Source organism: Erpetoichthys calabaricus, chromosome 13, assembly GCF_900747795.2.
Source record: "Erpetoichthys calabaricus chromosome 13, fErpCal1.3, whole genome shotgun sequence".
Classification (NCBI taxonomy): Eukaryota; Metazoa; Chordata; class Cladistia; order Polypteriformes; family Polypteridae; genus Erpetoichthys; species Erpetoichthys calabaricus.
Genome location: NC_041406.2, coordinates 12,682,952 through 12,704,436, shown reverse-complemented (window position 1 = coordinate 12,704,436; position 21,485 = coordinate 12,682,952). Strand labels below are relative to the sequence as shown.

The 21,485-nt window shown below is 40.8% G+C and overlaps 1 protein-coding gene across 1 annotated transcript in view; it reads left to right on the top strand.

Annotated features, from left to right (window-relative positions):
- The window catches only part of LOC114663989 (adenylate cyclase type 2-like), a 592,666-nt gene that overhangs the window by 431,951 nt on the left and 139,230 nt on the right, over positions 1-21,485 (top strand). The window contains 1 exon segment of the mRNA XM_028817967.2: positions 20,056-20,204. Coding sequence (XP_028673800.2) covers positions 20,056-20,204 — 149 coding nt within the window.

Below are 21,485 nucleotides of genomic sequence, written 5' to 3'. Positions count from 1 at the left end.
CACCGTGGCTGCAGGTTTTCATTCTAACCCTTTTCTTAATGAGTGACCTGTTTTTGCTGGTAATTAACTTCTTTTGAACTAAGCTGAATTGATTTGCTCTTGAAGACTCAGACCCCTTAATTGTTTCTTTTTCCTTAATTAGCTGCGAAACAATAATGAGATACAAAATGAGCCAAAACAACTGGTGCCCATCATACAATATCTGAAAATAAAGAAAGATGAAGGTCTCAGGAATGTCTATCTGCTCAGCTCCACAAAACATTTTAACAGAGCTCTTAGAAAAAAGAAAATCAACATTTTCGGAAATGTCTGCTATTGCACAACGAGAGCAGCAACATGCCATAGACATAAGAACGAGTTTAATTAACGACAAGAATCGGCACCTCATTAAGCAGCTGGTTGGAGTGAAATTGGTTGCAATTTGAGGCCCTGACTTAGTTGGTCTTCTGTTGGCTCCCTCACTTCACATTTCATTTCTGTTTGGGTGCCATTTAAGGAAAGAAATGAAGCAATTCAGAGGAACGATGAAGAAATTCAGGGGAACAAATCTTAAAAAAATTAAATGAATTAAAATGAATTCAAAAGAAGCTAATTAGCAGCACAAACAGGGCACTCATTAAAAAAAGGGTTAGAATGAAAACCTGCAGCCACGGTGGTCCTCCAGGACTAGAGTTGGTGACCCCTGCATTAAAGCAAAGTCTTCTCTGCTTCAACGTCTCTCCATGAATCCACAGAAACGCCGTGGAACGGCGTATCTTTACACAGCCAAAACAAACCCAGAGAGGTGCTTTACTTGGTAATGCCAGTCTGAACACTATTGGCTCAGTGGGCAAGCAGAGTTAATTATGAAGTAAGATAACAGCTTTGGGGTGGGCACACAAGCCACGTTAGTGACTTGAAACAAGCTGTTTAATGGCCTGCGTTCAACGACGGGCTTTTCATGCACAGACAGATTCATTTGTTATTCCCTTTGAAGAACTAATGGAGGTGTAAAAGGAAAGTCTTCAACCTGCATGATGAATAAGACTGGAAACTTCAAATCCAACTTTTTTTTCATTTCCAAAGGTTAAGTAAAAATATTCTGCAATAGCGGCTCACCCCGACATGACATTTAAACAGAATTAGCTGTTATAATGACATGCTTAGCTCACTGAACTCAATCCTAATGAAAGCATTAGCATAGCATTCTTCTTTTTAAAATTTGTTATATAAAAGTTCTGGTTGTGACAGACGGGAATCAGCAATAGTGAAAGGGAAGGTCTACAGGGCAGTAGTGAGACCAGCTATGTTATATGGGTTAGAGATGGTGGCACTGACCAGAAAGAAGGAGACAGAGCTGGAGGTGGCAGAGTTAAAGATGCTAAGATTTGCATTGGGTGTGACGAGGATGGACAGGATTAGAAATGAGGACATTAGAGGGTCAGCTCAGGCTGAATGGTTGAGAGACAAAGTCAGAAAGGCGAGATTGCGTTGGTTTGGACATGTGCAGAGGAGAGATGCTGGGGATACTGGGAGAAGGGTGCTAAGGATAGAGCTGCCAGGCAAGAGGAGAAGAGGAAGGCCTAGCAGAAGGTTTACGGATGTGGAGAGAGAGGACATGCTAGTGATGGGTGTGACAGAGCAAGATGATGAGGACAGGAAGAGATGGAAAAAGATGATCCGCTGTGGCGTCTCCTAACAGGAACAGACAAAAGAAGAAGACGACTCTTGATAGAAATGTATGATATGTTAAAAGAACCTGAACAGAATGTAATGCTATTGCAATGTGAACCCAAATGCGTCATGCGATCTTTAGTTTACAGCACATAATGGTGTGTATCATAAAAAAAAGCATTAGCGTAACCCACCCTAAGGGTTTAGTATTTTAATATTGTAAAATATTTGCCTTAACTAATCTCGAGCTATGGCTGATTTTTTACCTCTGCAATGAGCATACGGCGTAGCACCGGTGTATCCTGATGAGCAGCTGATCAAAGATGTCACATCGATGCAGACCCTCACGACTCTGATTGGCCAGTTTGGTAGCAATGTATTTCCTGAAAAGCATTTCTGTTCATCTTCTGCTTTTTAAGATCAGCAAATTTATGAAAAACTGAAAAAATGTGAGAGATAAATCCATTTGTACGGAATAAAACAAGTATCAAGAGGAGTGGTGATCCAGGAGGGCAGAAATTAGGCCTGCACTTTGATGGATCATTAGCTTTTCTTGTGTGCTGCAAACACCACCAGCTAACAGTTGGGCATGAAGTGACACAGAAGTATAAACTGCTTTCGTTGGCATAAACCAGGGGTCCCCAACTCTGGTCCTGGAGGCCCGCAGTGGCTGCAAGTTTTCATTCTAACCCTTTTCTTAATTGGTGACCTGTTTTTGCTGCTAATTAACTCATTTTCCTTTCATTTTAATTGACTGTTTTAAGGTTTCTTCCCCTGAATTTCTTCATTGTCCCTCTGAATTGCTTAATTTCATTACTTAAATGGCAGCCAAACAGAAATGAAATGTGAAGCGAGTGAGCCAACAGAAGACCAGCTAAGTCAGGGCCTCAAACTCCAACCAATTTCACTCCAAGCAATTTCTTAATAAGGAGCCGAGTCTTGTTGTTCTTTAATTCTGTGGCTTGTTGCTGCTCTTGTGGTGCATTAGCAGACATTTACGAAATTGTTGATTTTCTCTTTTCTAAGAGCTCTGTGAAAATGTTTGTGGACCTGAGCAGATCAACATTACTGAGACCTTCATCTTTCTTTATTGTTGGATATTATATGATGGACACAGTTTGCTGCTCATGTTTTGGCTCATTTTGCATCTCTTTATTGTTTGACTGCTAATTAAGGAAAAAGAAACAATTAAAGGGTCTGAGTTCCATCCATCCATTTTCCAACCCGCTGAATCCGAACACAGGGTCACGGGGGTCTGCTGGAGCCAATCCCAGCCAACACAGGGCACAAGGCAGGAACCAATCCTGGGCAGGGTGCCAACCCACCACAGGGGGTCTGAGTCTTCAAGAGCAAATCAATTAAAATGAATTCAAAAGAAGTTAATTAGCAGCAAAAACAGGTCACTAATTAAGAAAAGGGTTAGAATGAAAACCTGCAGCCACTGCGGCCCTCAAGGACTGGAGCTGGGGACCCCAGGCAATAGGCTGTGCGCGTAGGCTTGATGCAGAATAATAAATCAGCCAGCAGCCATTCTATATGCACTTCAGAAGAGGTCACCCACCTGAAGCTGAACATGTGCCAGTACTTGGGTGGGAGAACAGTCAGGATAAGCTTGGGTTGCTGCTGGAAGAGGTGTTGGTGAGGGGGTGCCTACCTGGTAGTCTGAAAGTGAATCTCAATATGCAGGATGCTTTTCAGTAAAAATGGTGCCATCCTTTGGGTGAGACATAAAACCAAGGACCTGACTCTCTGTGGTTATAAAAGATCCCTGGGTATCCTTCGTAAAGAGTGGGGTATATTCTGAAGTCCTGGCTAAATTGCCCACCACAGCCTGGTCATTCCGGTCCCCTAATCATCCCCTGTTTCTAATTGACTATCTCTCTCACCACTTCTCCACCTAACAACTATTATGTGGTGAGCATACTGGTGCCAAAATGGCTGCTGGCGCATCATCCAGGTGGATGCTGCACATTGGTGGTGGTTGAAGTAGCTCTCTATTCACTGAAGCACTTTGAATAGTAAGAAAAGCACTATATAAATGGAATTATTATTATTATGATTATTATTAATTTCAAGATTAGTTAAGATCAAATATTAGAAATTATAAAATAAATACTTCAATTTCAATGTTAAAATTCTAAATATTCTTGATTGTAATGGAAATGTGTCATTTTTTTACTCACTTTAGAGGGCTAAATCCGTATTAAAGGATCAAAAGTCAAAAATAACCTCATATTTGTAATCACTGACCATAAAATAGTCTAAAACGATACCCCACATGCTTATGTTTGAAATTTGTCAATTCTGTCTGTTATATAGTGCCTTTCATATCTATCTATCTATCTATCTATCTATCTATCTATCTATCTATCTATCTATCTATCTATCTATCTATCTATCTATCTATCTATCTATCCATCTATCCGCTGTTGTCCACTGCTGTTCTCAGTGTCAGCTGATTGTCTTTCACAACGGTCTTAGGTCTTTTTCTTCTTTCCTTAAGCCTTTTTTCTTTATCATTTATTTCCAGATAATTTAGTGTATGCCTTCTAAACGGTTCATTTGTCACCACAGAACTGACCTCCTGAAGGGTAAAACAAAGATGCTTCTACTGTATGATGACTTTCAGAGTGGAACCACAAAGAAAACTAAACATCTGATAAGAGCAGAGTTAATAAGGCCTTAAAAAAACATGCAGAGAGTTTGATTAAAAATAAAAAACAACTCATAATAAAAAGCCAATTGTGGCCCAATATTTATTGCATGATTTACATTTTAAATGTGATTGCCTTTCTCTGCTTTAATTCATTTAAATCTTATGTATTAAATGGGTCATTTCATTCTAATTTATTTATGCCTGAACTGAGAAATTTATATTAATAGAAGGTTAACCCCCCGTGAAATCGTTCTCTGCCTGGTCTTTCCTCCTACTTCCAGCTCCTTGTCTAAATATTCAGAAGTCACATCTGCATTTGTTAATGGCCTGCTTTGTAAGATGAGGCCGACTACTTGTGTACTGGACCCCCATCCCCACCACACTGGTTAAATCCTGCCTTCATGCCAGAATCCCAACTGTTACGACAATAATAAATCCATCCCTTGACACCGGCTTTGTGCCAGCTACTTCTAATATAATCACTTTTGTAACCCTGTAAAAGTCTGGTCTTGACACTCACAGTCTTAACAACATTCGGCCTATCTCTCAGTTACCTTCTCTGTCAAAAGTTGTTGGGTATGTTTGGGTCTCCCAGCTCACCAGTTAGTTATCTTCTAATAAATTGATATACTCCTTTCAGTTTGGAATCAAAGGGCAGCACGGCTATTAAACTGCTCTTCTTCAGGTAACCAATGATTTGCTTATTCTGGACAAATCAGCATATTCATTCTGTCAGACATGACATTCTGCTGTCCAGAATGGAGAACACCTTGGGTACCTCTGGCACTGCCCTCCAGTAGTTCAAGTCCTATGTGAGTGATAGGCAAGAGTTTGTTATTTTTGGCAAGCACAGGCCCAGCTCAGTGCCAGTCACTCCAGCAGTTCCTTGTGGCTCTGTCCTCGGCTCTTCTGTATTTTTATGATTCCCCTTGGCCATATCATTTGTAGCTTTGGACTGGGTTATCATGTTTATGCAGATGATCATCGACTCTATTTCAGTGTTCAAAGTGAAACTTCATCAGTGATTTCTCAGCTCACAACTTGTCTCAGTGAAATTAAAACATGGATGGAGCAGAACTCTTTAGAATTAAACTGCAACAAAACTGAACTCCTGCAAATTGATATTAAAGAGCAACTTAAGAAAATGAGCTCCACTTCAGTCCCTCTTGATGGTGATCTCATGTGACCTTCTTCTAATGTGAGGTATCTCGGTATCATTTTTGATTCCCCCCCTTTCTTATTCCACCCACATGAATAAACAACATTAAGAAAAAAGTTTCTTCCACCTCTGTCACATATCCTGTGTTCGCTCCTTCCCCTCCTTTTCTAAAGCTAATAAACTTCTCCCTGCTTTTATCACATCCCTCATCGATTATTGTAACTCCCTACTGGCAGGTGTCCCTTCTAATCTTCTGTCACAACTCCAGTTGACTCAAAACACTGCTGCATGAGTCCTGACAACAACAGCGAGCACATCACAGCCATCCTGCTTCACCTTCACCGGCTCCCTGTGTCTTAGAGGACTGAATATAAAATTCTGTTAATAACTGACAAAGCTTTAAATGGCCTTACAGTGGAGTGGAGTTAGTGGAGTGGATCAATGACCTTCTCCATCACTCTGCTCCTGTTCGCCCACTACGGTCCTCTGATTCTGACCATCTTGTTGTGCCCCACACTAACCTACACTCTGTGGGTAACAGCAGGATCTCCAGCTGTATTAGCGGCCAGGCGTTGGAATGACCTCCCGAAATTCATGAGATCAGCCGACTCCATTCAGTCTTTTAATAGATATTTTCCATTTTGAAACGACAGCCATTTTTATACCTGGTCCCCCCGTTTTCAGTTTGTATTTGAACAAACTAACATAATACTAAACATAATGATCATTTTCAATAATTGGCTGAAAATCCTTTGCGGTCAATGACTGCCTGAAGTCTGACCCCCTGGCCATCTCCAAGTACTGGGTGTCCCCCCTACTGATGGCCTTTACTGCCGCTGTCTTCAAGTGCTGCTTGTTCGTTGGACTTTCTGCCTTCAGTGTTGTCTTCAGCAAGTGAACTGCGTGTCCAGTTGGGCTGAGGTCAGTCGATTGACTCGGCCATTGCAGAGTATTCCACTACTTTGTGTTGTTAAGCAGTTAGTTTGCTGTCTCAAGATGTTTGGCTCATTGTCCATCTGTACTGTGAAATGTCGTCCTGTCGGTTTGCAGGATTTGTCTGAATCTGAGCAGACAGTATAGCACCCTCTACACTTCAGAATTCATCCTGCTACTTCTGCCACCAGTTACATCACCAATACAAATCCAGTGACTGACTTCCATTGATAGTCATTGATACCACCTAATCAAAGCACCGTGGTGTCCTTACATTGATGGACTAAAGGCCAGAAGTACACATGACCATCATCATCAAATTCTTCCATGAGAACCCTGAATACCATGAGGACTGATTGAGGTCATTTATGTTAGGGTAGAATGCCTAGAAGGAGCTGGGTGGTCTCGTGGCCTTGGACCCCCTGCAGATTTTATTTTATATATATATATATATATATATATATATATATATATATATTTTTTTTTTTTTTTCTCCAGCCGTCTGGAGTTTTTTTTTTGTTTTTTCTGTCCTCCCTGGCCATCGGACCTTACTTTTATTCTATGTTAGTGTTCCCTATTTTTAATTATTTATTTTGTCTTTTTTCTCTTTCTTCATCATGTAAAGCACTTTGAGCTACATTGTATTAAAATGTGCTATAGAAATAAATGTTGTTGTTGTCATGCCTGCCCATAACATAACATGGCCTCCACCATGTTTCACAGATGAGGTGGTATGCTATGTTCCTGCTCTTCTCTATCCATCATTCTGGTACAATGGAGGCTGGGTGGTCTCGTGGCCTTGAAACCCCTGCAGATTTTGTTTTTTTTTTCCTCCAGCCCTCAGGAGTTTTTTTTTTCTTCTGTCCTCCTGACCATCAGACCTTACTTTATTCTTTTTTACTTAGCATTCCTTAATCTTATTTTTATATTTTTCTTTTTTCTTTCTTCCTCTTGTAAATCACTTTGAGCTCCATCATTTGTATGAAAACGTGCTCTAGAAATAAATGTTGTTGTTGTCATTGATCTTAATTTCATTTGTCCAAAGAAAAATGTAACAAAACTGGACTGGTTTTCTAAAAATATTTTCCGGCAAAGTCTAATCTGTCCTCCCTATGCTTGAAGTGGTTTGCACCTTGTGGTAAACCCTCTGTCTTTACTTTCATGAAGTCTTCTTTTGTTTGTAGACTTTAGCAATGATAGGTCTACCTACTGGAGAGTGGTCTTGGTTTAGCTAAATGTTGGGGTTCTTCTTCACCAAAAGCAGAATTCTGTAGTCATCCAGCACAGTTGTCTTCTGTGGTTGTCCAGACCTTCTGGTGTTGTTGAGCTCACCAGTGTGTTCCTTCTCTTCTACCAAATGGTTGAGTTGACCACTCCTGGTGTTTCTGCTGTCTCTCAGATGGGTTTGTTTTGTTTTCTCTGCCTATTGATGGCCTGTTTTTACTTGCACGGACAGCTCTTTGGACCTCATATTGACAGGTCACAGTGACAGCTTCCAAATGCAAATTCCACACTTGGTATCAACTCCAGACCTTCTACCTGCTTACTAGTTAATGAAATAATGAGGGTCCTGCTCACACCTGGCTATGGAACAGCTTGTTGGTCAAATGTCCAAATACTTTTGAGCCCCAGAAAGTGTGGGGACCCTGTATAGAAATGGCTGTCATTCGTAAACCACTCGTGATATTTCTGTTAACCCCTTTGAATTAAAGCTGAAAGCCTACACTTCAGTCATGTAATGATTTCTTCATTTCAAATCCATTGTGGTGGTGTACAGACCCAAAATTATAAAAATTCTTGCAGTGTCCAAATACAGTTTGTATCCAGTGTTACATATACCCTGCTGTTCTTTCTGAGACTCTGTGAAGGCGCCTTGAGCATGGGAAAGACGCTATATAAATTAAAGGTATTGTTATCTTTATTTTTATTACTAAACCATGGAGTGTGTCTGCATCAGGATGACTTCACGGGTCCTCAGGGTGGGGAGTGGTGAGGGGGGAACACAGCATTTCTCTGCTCCAGGATACAGCCCCAGAAATCCAATCATATAAAGATGATTTAAAAAACGTAATTTGATGGTGGTTTAAAATTGCTCTTTGGTGTACAGTAGTCAATACCAATTACAGTCCACTTACCAGCAATCCAGAGGTTCGTTATTTATTAAAGATTTGAAACCATTATAGAACATTTTTAAGGAGGAGAAGCTCTTCTCTGCTGACCCTACACATGATAATCACACACTTTAGGCTGTGGTTGTCCGAGGGAATAACAGACTTGAAAGAACGAGAATTTTTAGGGCACCAACCCAGCCATTCTCCATTTACTTCTTAGTCCAAACAAAGACAAATGTTCACGACAGCGTAAAAGCAGACAAAAAACATTCGGTGCACAAATAAGGTGGCCGCAATTAGTCAAGCTCTCTGGTCTGCTTGTGGGAAACATTGGAGCTCCTTAGCTCTGGTCATTCTGGGTAGAAGTGATGCCACCTCCCAGGGCGGTTGTGTTTTTATAGCCCAGGGACAGGAAGGGGCAGAGTCTGTTTCCCTCACCAGGCAGTTTCTCTGTAATGAGGAGGAAGAAATAAATGTGAGAGTTATCAGCAGCTCCCCCTCTCTGCCCGGGGTGGTATCACATACCTGGAAGGAACTTGGAGGGTGATCCTCTGACGGGTAAATGTGACAAGGCCTAGGTCATATGTGCAGCATTAAGATGTTTTCACACCTAGCTCGTTTGGACCATATTTTTTTTTTTTTTTCCCCAGTCCGAAGTGATGGTGGGTGGAGTGGTGGCTGTGAGGCTAGGGATCTGCACTGGCAATCGAAAGGTTGCCGGTTCGAATCCCGTAAACGCCAAAAGTGACTCTACTTCGTTGGGCCCTTGAGCAAGGCCCTTAAACTGCCATTGCTCCGTCATGGGTATGACGTTAATCTGCATCCAGCCCTGTAAGCTGGTCCTCCAAACTGCAAAATGAAAAACCTGGGGCTTGGTGGCAGAATTGGCACTCCAGCCACCATAAAAAACCTCCCACTGGTTCCATTCCACCTGAACTACTGTGGTGCTGAGGTGTCACCCGTTGCATGGCTGCATTTGGGTCTTAATCTGGGATCCTGAGTTGGTTTGTCATGTGATGGGTGCGGAAATGAGCTGTATCAGCGCCTGCTCCTAACCTAACCTGGAGTGATGGTCCCATGGTGTTTGATTTGATACTGTAAATGTGAATACACCAATCAAACTTTTATATGGACCATTAGCCAGACCACCACGTGTGCCACTGTGATCTGTGAGGTTTATTTCAAACATATTATTCTATAGCTCAAACCACACAAATAAGCTGACAGAGAGACTTGATGACAACTGGATGATGGCACAGGCAGGCTTGTTGCCCTATTTGGTCCATCACCAGGAGACCCTGTCTGTTATTTAAAGCTTTCTTTGTGAATGGATTCCATAGACAGGGGTTTTGGTTAATTGAAGCAGGCCTGACCCATTCATTACTTTCATGAACAGGCCTTGAGTGATCAGAGCTGATGTAAAAGGTGCTGTGTTGGTCTGAGAAGAGCACAGCCAAGATGGCAGTTGCCCGTATCTGGCAAGACTCAAAAAACCTCAAGTATATAAAATGAGGAGAAGTCAGAAGCCGTCCCCATACCGCCAAACACTCTGCCAGTTGGACGCATAATCGTCAGCGTTCCCCACTGAAGAAAAGGGTAACGATTTTATTGTTCGAAAGGCCGCTCTTCGGCCTGGATGTGGATGTACAAACAGGACCAGCGGCACCATTAAGGCAAATTAGGTGTTTACCTAAGTGCACAGATCATAAGGGAAGGGAAATCCAGCCGCATGGGTTAGCTACTGATCAGTCGAACAGGCCTAGGGTGCAAAATAACCTAGCACCGGCACTAGGTATAAATACTGTGTTTTTGGGAGTGGAAGTTCTCTTTTAAAGCATCTTAAATTCATATCTCTCTATTTATACCAAATTATTCTCATTTGATTATTTCTGCAATGGTTACTAAAGGGATGTGTATGGCTCGAGTCCATTCTGCATCAGTAAAGAGCACAATCCCAGGGAGTGTGGAGACACGGTTCTCGTGAGGTATGAATGTGATCTGACACAGGACTGATGTAACTACAGGAAATACTGTGCATTATGGGGATACAGTTAGACAGTCTCACTGTGACACCCAGCTTGCTCTCAGCTTGCATACTCCTTTTTTTGTATATTTTTATAGATTTTAATTAGAAACAGATATCATGCCATACAGTCAAGTCAAATTTAACAAATCAAAGCAAAATTCGAACCAGCAACCAAAGTTACTCTATAAAAGGAGCAAGAAAAGAAGGGAATCCTTTTCCCCAAAATGGAAGCTAATTCTAAAAGGTTATTGATTTGATCCTGCCATATTAAAAAAAAAAAAAAAAAAAAAGTTTTGCACAGATCATCTAAGTGAAAATTAGATTGTTTTTTCCAATTTCAAGTAGTATTAAACATCAGTTACCCACTCACTGACTGAGAGTGGTAGGGTGTGATTCTTCGAGTTGAGCAAGATAAGTCTATGTGCCAATAGTGAAGTAAAGGCAATTCCTGTTTGTTTATCTTTCTCCACTTAAAGCCCCTCTGTGAGCCCACCAAACACAGCTGTTAATGGAATAGGAGGGATTGGGACACCAAGCCAGTCTGAGAGACATTTAAAGATTTTTGATGTTAATTTGCCCAAAACATGAGGCTCAGTGAGGCTGGAGCTCGATGGCAACGTTCACAGGTTGAATCTCGGCCTGGAACCGTTTTGGACAATTTTAAACGAGAGCGATGTGCTCGATAAAAGATTTTAAGTTGAATGACTGACTCCTTTGCACATGTGGAGCTCGAGTGTATTCTGTGCATGGCTGCCTTTCACTCCTTTTCTGATATATACTGAGTGACAGATCCTTTCCCCAATGTACTCTGGGTCTTCGAAAGGAAGAGACTTAAATTATTTTTATAAATTGCAGAGATGATATCTCTGGGGGAGATAATGCCCTGAGCATGCTCTCTACCCTGGTCCTTCCATTATGGCCAGGTAAGGATCCCCTCAATCTGCCACACCTTATACAGGAATAAGCTGTTGGTGTGATGAGCTGTACATTCAGACACGGTTTTCACAAATGAACCCCAACTTCTGAAGCTCAACCTCATTTAGGTGGAAGGTGTGATATGTTTTGACTTTTGTTTCGTTTCTGGCCTCCATGCTGTATCCTGCTGTCCAGGGTCGTGATCTGCAGGTCATTGTAACTACGAGGTTTAAAACATTGCCCAATTCACCGTAGCCTCATCCGAGCTGCAGATTAAGAACTTTGTTTTGTGACTTTCGGAAGTATCTTATTTTTTCGATCTCTGGTTTTCTGAAGACCCCTTGGTTTGGTTTTGATGCTTGGGATTTCTCAATCTCCTGGGTCAAACTCTTCTTCTGTCTTTTCAATTAAATAATGGGTTTCTATGATTTGCAAATCTGCTTTTATTTACATTTTCTACAACGTCCCGACTTTTTTGAAAATGGAGTTTTATCTATTGCAGGGCTTCATCATCAGGATCACGCGCCCTGCCATACTGAAAAAAGTTGTTCAGGGACAGGACAAACAGTTGAAGGTGTTGACTTGGCCTCTAAACTTCTAGGTGGAACGTATGATACATTTTGACTTTTATTTCATTTCTTGCGGCCATGTTGTATCCTGCTGTCCATGGTCGGGTTATTGTAATGACAAGTTCAAAATGGTTGCCCGATTCAACTTACCCTCATCTAAACTTTGCTTCATGCCTTTCTAAAGAATCTTTATGTTTTGTTACCTGGTTTTCCGAAGACTCCTTCTTTCAGTTCGGACGCTTTGGTTTTCTTACTGTCCTAGGTTGGACCCTGTATCTGTCTTTCGTCTTTCCTCCCGGTTGCCCTACTAAAATGAATTGATGTGCCAACACGACGGTAAGATGTTCAGTTCAATAGCAGGGGACATTATGTCTGTGGTCTGGAGGCTGGGCTATTCCGGAGCTAAAACAGGAGAAGGTATTACAGGCAGTGCCCTCTCATGCTCTGGGGTGGTATTGCCCTTATTATTGGAGCCTTCTTGTTACCCGCTACTCGCACATGTCTGACAAAGACAAATAACAAGGGCTCTGCTATCATCTTTACATATAAAAGGCAAAACCCTCACTAACTCCTCACTAATTCTTCCACTTTCCATATAGGTGGGATGCTGAAATTTTGCGTGCTTATTCCTTGCAGCGTACTTACAAAAGTTAGGTATGTTTCATGTCCTATTGCAACACCCAAGGGAGGGGAAATGTGTGTACCCCCTAAACTGTACAGTATATATAGATAGGGGAAACCCCTCCTCACTATTTCTGCCACTTCCAATATACGTAGGAAGCCCAAATTTCCCATGCTCATCCTTTACACTGTACTTACAAACATTAAGTATGTTTCATTTCGCACCGTGTCCCTTAACGAACTTTCGAAAATAATGTCTTCTTTTTGTCGGTTCTCACCATTATGTCATAAGGAACTTTTGGAACTGACCTCTCCTTTTGGCGGTTTCATTCCTTATTTCCGTTAACAGAGGATTTATTTCATGGCAGAGACACACAAGGGTCACCCCCAGTCCCCCTTCCTTTTTCCGCACAGCCGCTGTCCGCGCACCTACCACGTGGTTGGCTCCCTGCCTATATACATTAACGACATCCCGCACTCATGTGCCTCCTCACTTGCTTCCTTACTTTCCTCAGCTGTTCGTCGTGCTCACTGCTCCCTTCTTCTTTACTCCACCACTTCAAGCCTGTTATTGTTCGCCTTCCTTCACGTCTTCCTGCTGGAGACTCCTGCCTTTTCGTTACAATCATCAAATTCACTCTCAATACTAAAATAAGCCTACGACAATTACATTGACAATCATGTTATGTTATTTTTAAAATGTTTCCTTTTCTTTTTCATAACTTCTTTAACACACTACTTCTCCGCTGCGTATTTTGTTAGTTATACTAATATTTGTGTTCTTGGATCCCAGTATGGAATCGATTTTCTTATCTGCATCCTCCGATTAAAGCATTTAGGAACCTTTCAGTTAAAATTAAAAACCCATCGTCAAGAGGGGTCCCCACCTCCATCACCATCAAATGAACTTGGCAGCCACTGCTTTTTATGGAAATCAACTTAAATTGTGACAAGTTCCCCAACTCTGCCATAGAAGAGGAATTATCCGAAAGACCCCCATACGTTTAGTTGATCAGCAATGTCCCTTTCTTCCAAGCGTATTTGTCTGCATCGTTCCATCTTCTGGAGCTGATGCTACTATACTTCTGCCTCGGGCTTACCTTTCCATTATTCCATTATGAATTCTTTTTTCCTCTACTTGTTCCCTTCTTGTTATAGAATGGGTGAAAACAAAGCCAGTCAGCTGAGCAGCCTAAGAAGAGAATGGCAAAAAAAACAAGTGCTTATGAAAATACCCCCTGAAAACAGAAGCGAAACTCAAGGTGTCTTTTGAATACGTCTTATCAGAAATACACCAGAGAGTGCAGGGCCTTTAGCTTCATTCTTATAAGAAAAGCCTTGTGCAGCGTGGCACCCTATTAGTCGGCCAGCTCCGTCTACTTGTGCTCTTTAACTTGAAGGCTGCTTTCTCCTGTGGTCTTTATTGGATTTGTGTTATTTGCATGTTAAGGAGATGTTGGTGGAGGAGAACAGAAGAGATTAAGAATAGAACATTGTTTCAAAACGTCCTGCTTTTCTTGTCTCCCAGAAATGATTGGCTTTTGTTTTCATCCACCATAACATGAAACTGTCTTCACCCATTACATGGACCCGGGGAGTCCGAGTATCATCATAAATCTTTACTTTTATTGGTATTTGTTTTTTGAGTGAACCATTTACTTTGAATTCCATTAAAACTTTTAAAATGAAGACGCTTAGATCCAAAACTTGCTCTGCGCTATAAAGAGTCCATCACAATTTGTGGTCCTTGACTTGCAAAAGTAAATGCTGAATTTTCCTGTAAAGGCTGTAGGAAGGGGTCAGTGAGAGTTCTTTGACGTCATATTTATCATTGTAAATTTCAGCATTTCCAAATGCCAGAGCAACTGATGCCAGACACATGTGTGGCATTTTAACAGGGGCACATTGATTGAACTAAATAAGAGAAAAGGATTGGATTGGAATTTTTGTTTATTGCTGATTGAATCATCAAAGCATTACATTATTTTATTGTCTGAACTCAGTGTGACCGCCATAAGGCTCACATACAGTACAGCATATCTGCATCAGAACTGGCACCGTAAGGTCAAAAGCTTAAGGTGAAGCAGATGACAAAGATAAAAAATAGTGTCAGGTCCCTGAGTATTAGGAGCTTTTAACGAGTCCTAAGATATGAAGTCATGAGTTTAAGACATTCTTAATGGGGGTCGGAAGAGTCACTTACAACATGTCTCAGAACCTGATGTAAGAGTCTGGAAAAGAAGTGACAAGAATTAATCCAATGTGGGCACCCTGTCAGGTGGCAACATTTTGTTTAAGGATTAGACAAATCCCAGCAAATGGATGCAACTGGACTACTGAGCTCATTAAGGATAGATACTGTAGATATGAGAGACAGTATATAATAGATAGCTTGAGAGGCACTATATAATAGATAGATTAGATAGATTTTAGACTTTATTTGTATCCAGGGAGGAATTTGTCATTGAAACAGTGTCAAATATATCAGGTGTGATGGACAGCAGGCAGAGGCTGGCGTCACAACCTGGATGGTGCATGACTCCTTTACCTGGCACCATACTGAATGGCCAAGAAGGATGGAAGGGTATTCCTTCCCCAGCCAGAATATTGGCAGATGCCACCTTGGAAATGGGTACACTGGCATCCTGGGTAGAGATGGACCAAAGACCTTTACACAGCCAGGAGGCCAGTGTAATGGATGGGCAGGGACCATTGGCTCCCATGGCAGCATCCTTGGGCTACAGTACCCATATGGACACCTGCAGGGCTTGCTAGGAGATGTAGTCCCGTCAAACAGCCCTGTTGGGTTCCATGGGTGGTGCATAAATTTGTGATCCCTTTCATGTCTGTCTGTCTGTCTGTCTGTCTGTCTGTAGTGCCTTTAATATCAATCTGTCTAGGTGCTTGGTGCAGAAGTTGGCATGTCTTCACTTATCCTTGCCTCTCAAACCTTCTGGTCTACACCCTCTCCCATCCTGAGGTGGTATTACGTTAATTACACAAGCCCAGAGACTACCCTCACCCTCACCCTCACCTGTATGACCGTTCTTAAAGCTAATTTAATCAGGTTTGAGAATGTTATGTAACACTATAAATTAAAAACAATTACTTAATTTAACCTTATGTGACCCATTTAGCACATTTACACTTGTTCCTGTAGATGTGCATTTTCTCTCAGTTGCAGCTCTTTACGCCTTCTTGAACACTGAGGATGCGGCTTATCCTCCACACCACATGCATGAGTGCAGTCGTGGCTCTAGTCATTGGGCTGCCTAAAATATATCCTCAGACAGACGGCATCGGGGCAAAAAGTGTGGCTTCCTTCACAAAAGAGGGATGCTTTTGAATTTGATTAACAAAGGGATCTTTCTTTAGCTGCATTACAAGCGTTCTGAAAAATGACTATTAATGAGCTAATATGGAGCGATGACAAATAAAGCGGTCTTTTGTGTTGCATGCTTTTCTACCCTTAATTTTTTTTAAAAAGAATTATAAAGATTGATGTCTCATGAGTTGACTCAGTTGGGCTGAGGCTCTGCAGGGAGCCAGGCAGACGATGGAAATTAATTCAGCCGGTCTGGGTAGCTTATTAAAATAAATGTCTTTGAAAAAAAAAAATGATAAACCACCAGTTGTTAGTTTAGTTTTTTTTTTTTTTTTTGACCTTTACTTTAAAAAATAATGACTTGCCTTTTTATACTTTATTACAGTTTTTCTCGACTGCTTAGGCTCATTTCTCGAAACACCATCCTCATTCTCATAACTCCCGTTATGTTTGTCAAAACCGTGTACAGCATATGCTATGGCACAACACCGCAGCCCACCTGCAAAAGCAAAACTTTCATCCAAAACTCTTAATTCTTGCTTCAAAATTAAATTATTCTGTCAATGAAGAAGTCACAGACAGGTTCTTTTCACATTGTGTTACAACCATGGTGGTCAAAATGTTTAGATGTTTAGCTGTAGGACAGTGGACTGACTCTTGGTTCCAGACAGTCTTGTTGCACATTTTCCACTCACACTGGATGTCTAAAACAGCACCAAACTGCGATTGTGTAATAATAATAAAAATAACAATACGTCTTATTTATTGGGCGCCTTTCTAAACACTCAAGGTCACCTTAAAACAATAAGATAAAAATGAAATCAACAGCAATACAGCAAGAAATAAGTAACAAACTTACAACGATTTCATTAACAATCATATTTGATTTGCCAATTTGAAAGGGTGTTGTTGTGGGGTACAAAATCTGTACATGTAGGTTTATATTACCATTATATTTTATTCAAGACAACAGATGAACTATATTCAGGACAAATCAAAGCATGTCGTCTTCCCAGTTATACCTTACTTTTAAAACAGCTGTTCAATAAAGAAAGGAAGACATGCAGGTGGCTCAGGCTTTCAATTACTTTATAACCTGAGAAAGGATGGACGTCTAATTATTTTACAGCCTGGGAAAGGAAGACATAGCAACACCTCAGAGAACATCAAAAAAAAGTTTTTTATTGTTTGGGAAAACAGACAGTGAATTCATTCCTCATATTGACAGTCAGCCAATCAGAATATCTAACAATCACATCTTGCAAAATCCCCGGGTAGAATTTTAGAATAAATATGCCTCATCTGAGGAGCGATATAGTGAGGAAGGAGGGAGGAAGAAAAAGGGACAAAGACGTCCGTTTCCATCTTGTCATCGTCAAAGCATCTCATAAACAACTACGAGTGCTCGATCACAAGGCACCTGCGACATTCATCCTTGTCATCTTTACTTTTTCGTGAGCTTTTACTAAAGACTATATATATCCAGACTTTACTATCGATCCTATTTTCTATTATTCTTTGTTCCGCTGGTATTATTATTATTCCTGTAATAAATACCCTGCTGCTTTTAACTTTCTATGCTTTGTCTTAATGTCTAGAGTGATTGAAGTAATAAAGTAGATTTCTTTGAGCACCTGGTGCAGCCAGAGGTTTGCCGTACGCTCTGTGCTGCGAGGTTTATTAAGGCTGAGGGTGAGAGCTCCACCCAATAGTAGGGAACAGGACGTAAAGTAAGGTATTCATGGCTGATAAATGGCCTATAGTCTAGAGTGCTGAGCCTTTGTACGTTTAAATGTATTCTTGTAGACCAAAAGTAATATTTAGGTCTGAGATATCATTACAACATTGTATGTTGTTCGTGCCGATAACACTGGTCTACAAAAAAAAAATTTTTGTTTGCTACTAGGAACTTCAGAGCAGCTCTGTATTAGGTTTTTTACACTGATTTCATATATGAAATCGGAATTAAGCTAGCACTCAGGTTTTTGAAATACACATCATTGACATTTTGACGCTCTTAAATATCAATATAATAAATCAACACGATATCTGGAGTTTGGAGTCTGTCCCACCAAAATTGTTTTGATGTGTTTATTCTGAAAACAAACCAGAAGACAATACCACAGACATGTTAAAGTATATTTATGTCAATTTACCGCAATATAAAAGTGAGGTCAGCGTGCCCAAAATTGATCAAGGCACTCGCTTTTGCGCTTGTACTGCACATCCGTCTCTCTTTGCAAGAACCAACAGTAGTCACCCATCATGCTCGGAGTGAATTTTCCCCGATATTGGTTTTCCATCACCTTTATATCTTGATGAAATCTTTCCACATGCTCATCGCTGATATCACCCAGATTTGGTGGAAAACATTTGAGGTGAGAATGTAAAAAATGCATCTTCAGTGACATTCAGGCTCCCATAAGCTGATACGCTTTCAGCAGGTTCTCCACAAGCTCAGCATTACTCTCTGCTCTGTGACTGCCAAGAAAATTCTGGACAACCCACATGAATACTTCCCATGCTGCTAATTCAGTGGGCTTCAGTTCCCTTTTGAACTTTTCGTCAAGCATCAGTTCATGGATTTCAGGAACAACAAAAACACCTTCCTTAATTTTGTCTTCACTTTTCTCAAGACCAAACGTATTTCTTAAATGCATCGCCGTTTTTGTCCATTGCCTTGACAAAATTTTCAAAGTAATGTTGAATCTAACGAACGAAATGTCCTGAAACAGTAAAACCTTCACCTACTGCACCGTCATGTCTGAGTTGTGTCATTATGCTTTAGAGTCAAGACCTGGTAATCAGTAATAAATATTTTTTCTGCTAATTAAAAAATGAATAATGACAAGGTAAACAACTCACAGCTGTTAGTAACGTGTGGCAAATTCTTTTACCTCAATGGCATTCCTAGTAGAATTACCGTTTTTTATCAAAACGGTTATTCTGCCTTTACTTTCCAGTCACCCTAGTTGTCCAAGACCTGGAACATCATAACTAAAAAACGGGACGTGCTGGACAAAAACGGTTTTCAGATTTGGAGTCAGCAAGTGAAACCTGTTAAAGTAAAGGTGAAAGACTCCCAATAGCAAAATGCTTGTTGACCAGTGTAATAAGTAAGTCTCATGAAGTCCTAGGAGAGTGACAGGCTGTGTTATTTATAAGGCACTTGTGTGGCTTAAAGTGCTAGAGGTTAACCAGCTGTGTGTGTGTCATTTATAGGGCACTGTTGAGTTTCTGTTTGTATGCGTGTGTTCATCTTAAAGTGCGACAGTAGACCAACTCGGTAACGAACTTGACGAGTATACTTACCTTTGAAGAAAACAGGTAAAGGGTAAGTAGAGGGAAATATTATGATAATACAGGTGTGTTTTCGAATACTGTCTGACACTTGATAGTCCACTATGACTGCTAAATCCTTCTCATAAGGTGGACTCTCGATTTCCAGACCTCCCATTGTGTATTCAGACCTCACATTCTTACTTCCTATGTGCAGTACTTTACATTTACTGACATTAAACTGCATCTGCCACAAATCTGTCTAAACCTGACTGCTGTCCAAGTCCCTCAGATTCAAGATTATCTGCCAAGCCACATATCTTGGTATCATCTGCAAACTTAACCAGCTTGTTATTTATATTCCTATCCAAATCCTTTCTACAGTATATATTAAAAATAGCAGCAGTCCTAGCACTGCCCCCTGCTGGTCACCACTCTAACATCAGCTAATTTCAGATAAGGCTTCTTGCACCATCACACTCTGAGCCAAGTCTGCCTCCACCTACACACCCCACCGTAAATTCCCACTTCTTTTAGTTTGATGCCCACCCTCTCATGTGGCACCTCAGAAAATGCTTCTTTACACCCCAAAATCCTAACCACCCCACCAGCTTGTTACTACCATTCACTTTGATTATTTTTCTACTGGAGCTTTTTAGTTATCACCTTAGGGTGTAGCCATCAGCAACCTGTGTTTTTCTTAATTTATAAAGCTCAAAGAGATTAAAAATATCATCTTTGATTTCCATAAAATCCTGTCACAAGCACTTGAGATTTTATTTAATGTCTCCATCTTTCTGTTTTTTAGGAACGCCTCTTGCTGTCTTTGCTTCCAGCCCACATTGCCAGGGTGATGAAAGATGAAATCATTCAGAGGCTGAAGGGCCCTAATTGTGGTCAGCTGGAAAACACAAATAACTTCCACAACCTTTATGTGCAACGGCATACAAATGTCAGGTAGGTTTGTTTTTTTCGAAGATTTCCTGAAAATTCGCTTGAATGCTCTTTTTTTTTTCTTCAGTGAACCTACCACAACTATTACTGTAATGCTAACGAATGACAAGAAGCAAAAACAGTTGTGTACTTCTGCTATTTCTTACCAGATGAGAGGTTCAAGCAAGCAGTGATCAAATACTGAGAGTACATTGCAATAAAATAATTACAACAAAATAAGCGATTAATGGTCCTGCTGAATGGATCCACTGTCCTGGGTTTGAATCTTACGCCCTGTCCCAGTGTGGAGTCTGCATGGACGATCACCCAGTAAAGAAGTCGTGGAGGTTTTCACATTTTCTTGTTATATATTATTGAATCACAGTGGATGTAATTTGGCTTTTTTTTTTAAACTGATCAAAGTTCAAACAGATCTCTGCTAAGTGGTCTAAATGAATTACCCATGTAGAACACAAAGTAATTCATTTCAAAACTATTCACTTTTGTCAAGACAGTATTTAGTAGATGGCAGCTTAGACAGCCTGGAGTCTGTGTGCTCTGCCATTTACTCCCATTCTTTCCAAAACTTCTCAAAATTTTCTCAGATGTCATGGAGATTGTGAGTGAACAGCCTTTGTCAAGTCCAGGCAGAAGTTCTCCGTTGAATTAAGATCTGCTCTCTGACTTGGCCGCTCCGGAGCATTCACATTCCTACGGACCTTTGCCTTTATGCTTAGGCGTGTTGTCTTGCTGGAGAACAGTTCTTCTCTCAAGCTGCAAGTTTCTTGCAGACTCCTTCAGGTTTTCCACCAGGATTTCCCTATATTTCGCTATATTCATTTTACCCTTGCAAGCCTTTCCAAGGCCTACTGCAGAGAAGCATCCCCACAGTTTGAAGCTGCCTGCACATTTCTTCATTAGAAAGAGAGGAGCAATTAAAAATAAAGAACGAAAGTACCATGGACACGTTTGGGGAAATTTGATATGGCGCCGTACGGACCTGGCAAAAACATGCAAGCTTAGGTATAGAATACCTTTCCTATCTATCTATCTATCTATCTATCTATCTATCTATCTATCTATCTATCTATCTATCTATCTATCTATCTATCTGTGTCTGTCTGTCTGTCTGTCTGTCTATCTATCTATCTATCTATCTATCTATCTATCTATCATATAGCGCCTTTCACATCTATCTATCTAGCTGCAGTATCTATCCATCTATTGTAAAAATGGACTCTGTATAGCGCCCGACCCGACACAGATTGGACACGGGAGGACTTTTATTTTTCTTCATCTATGTGC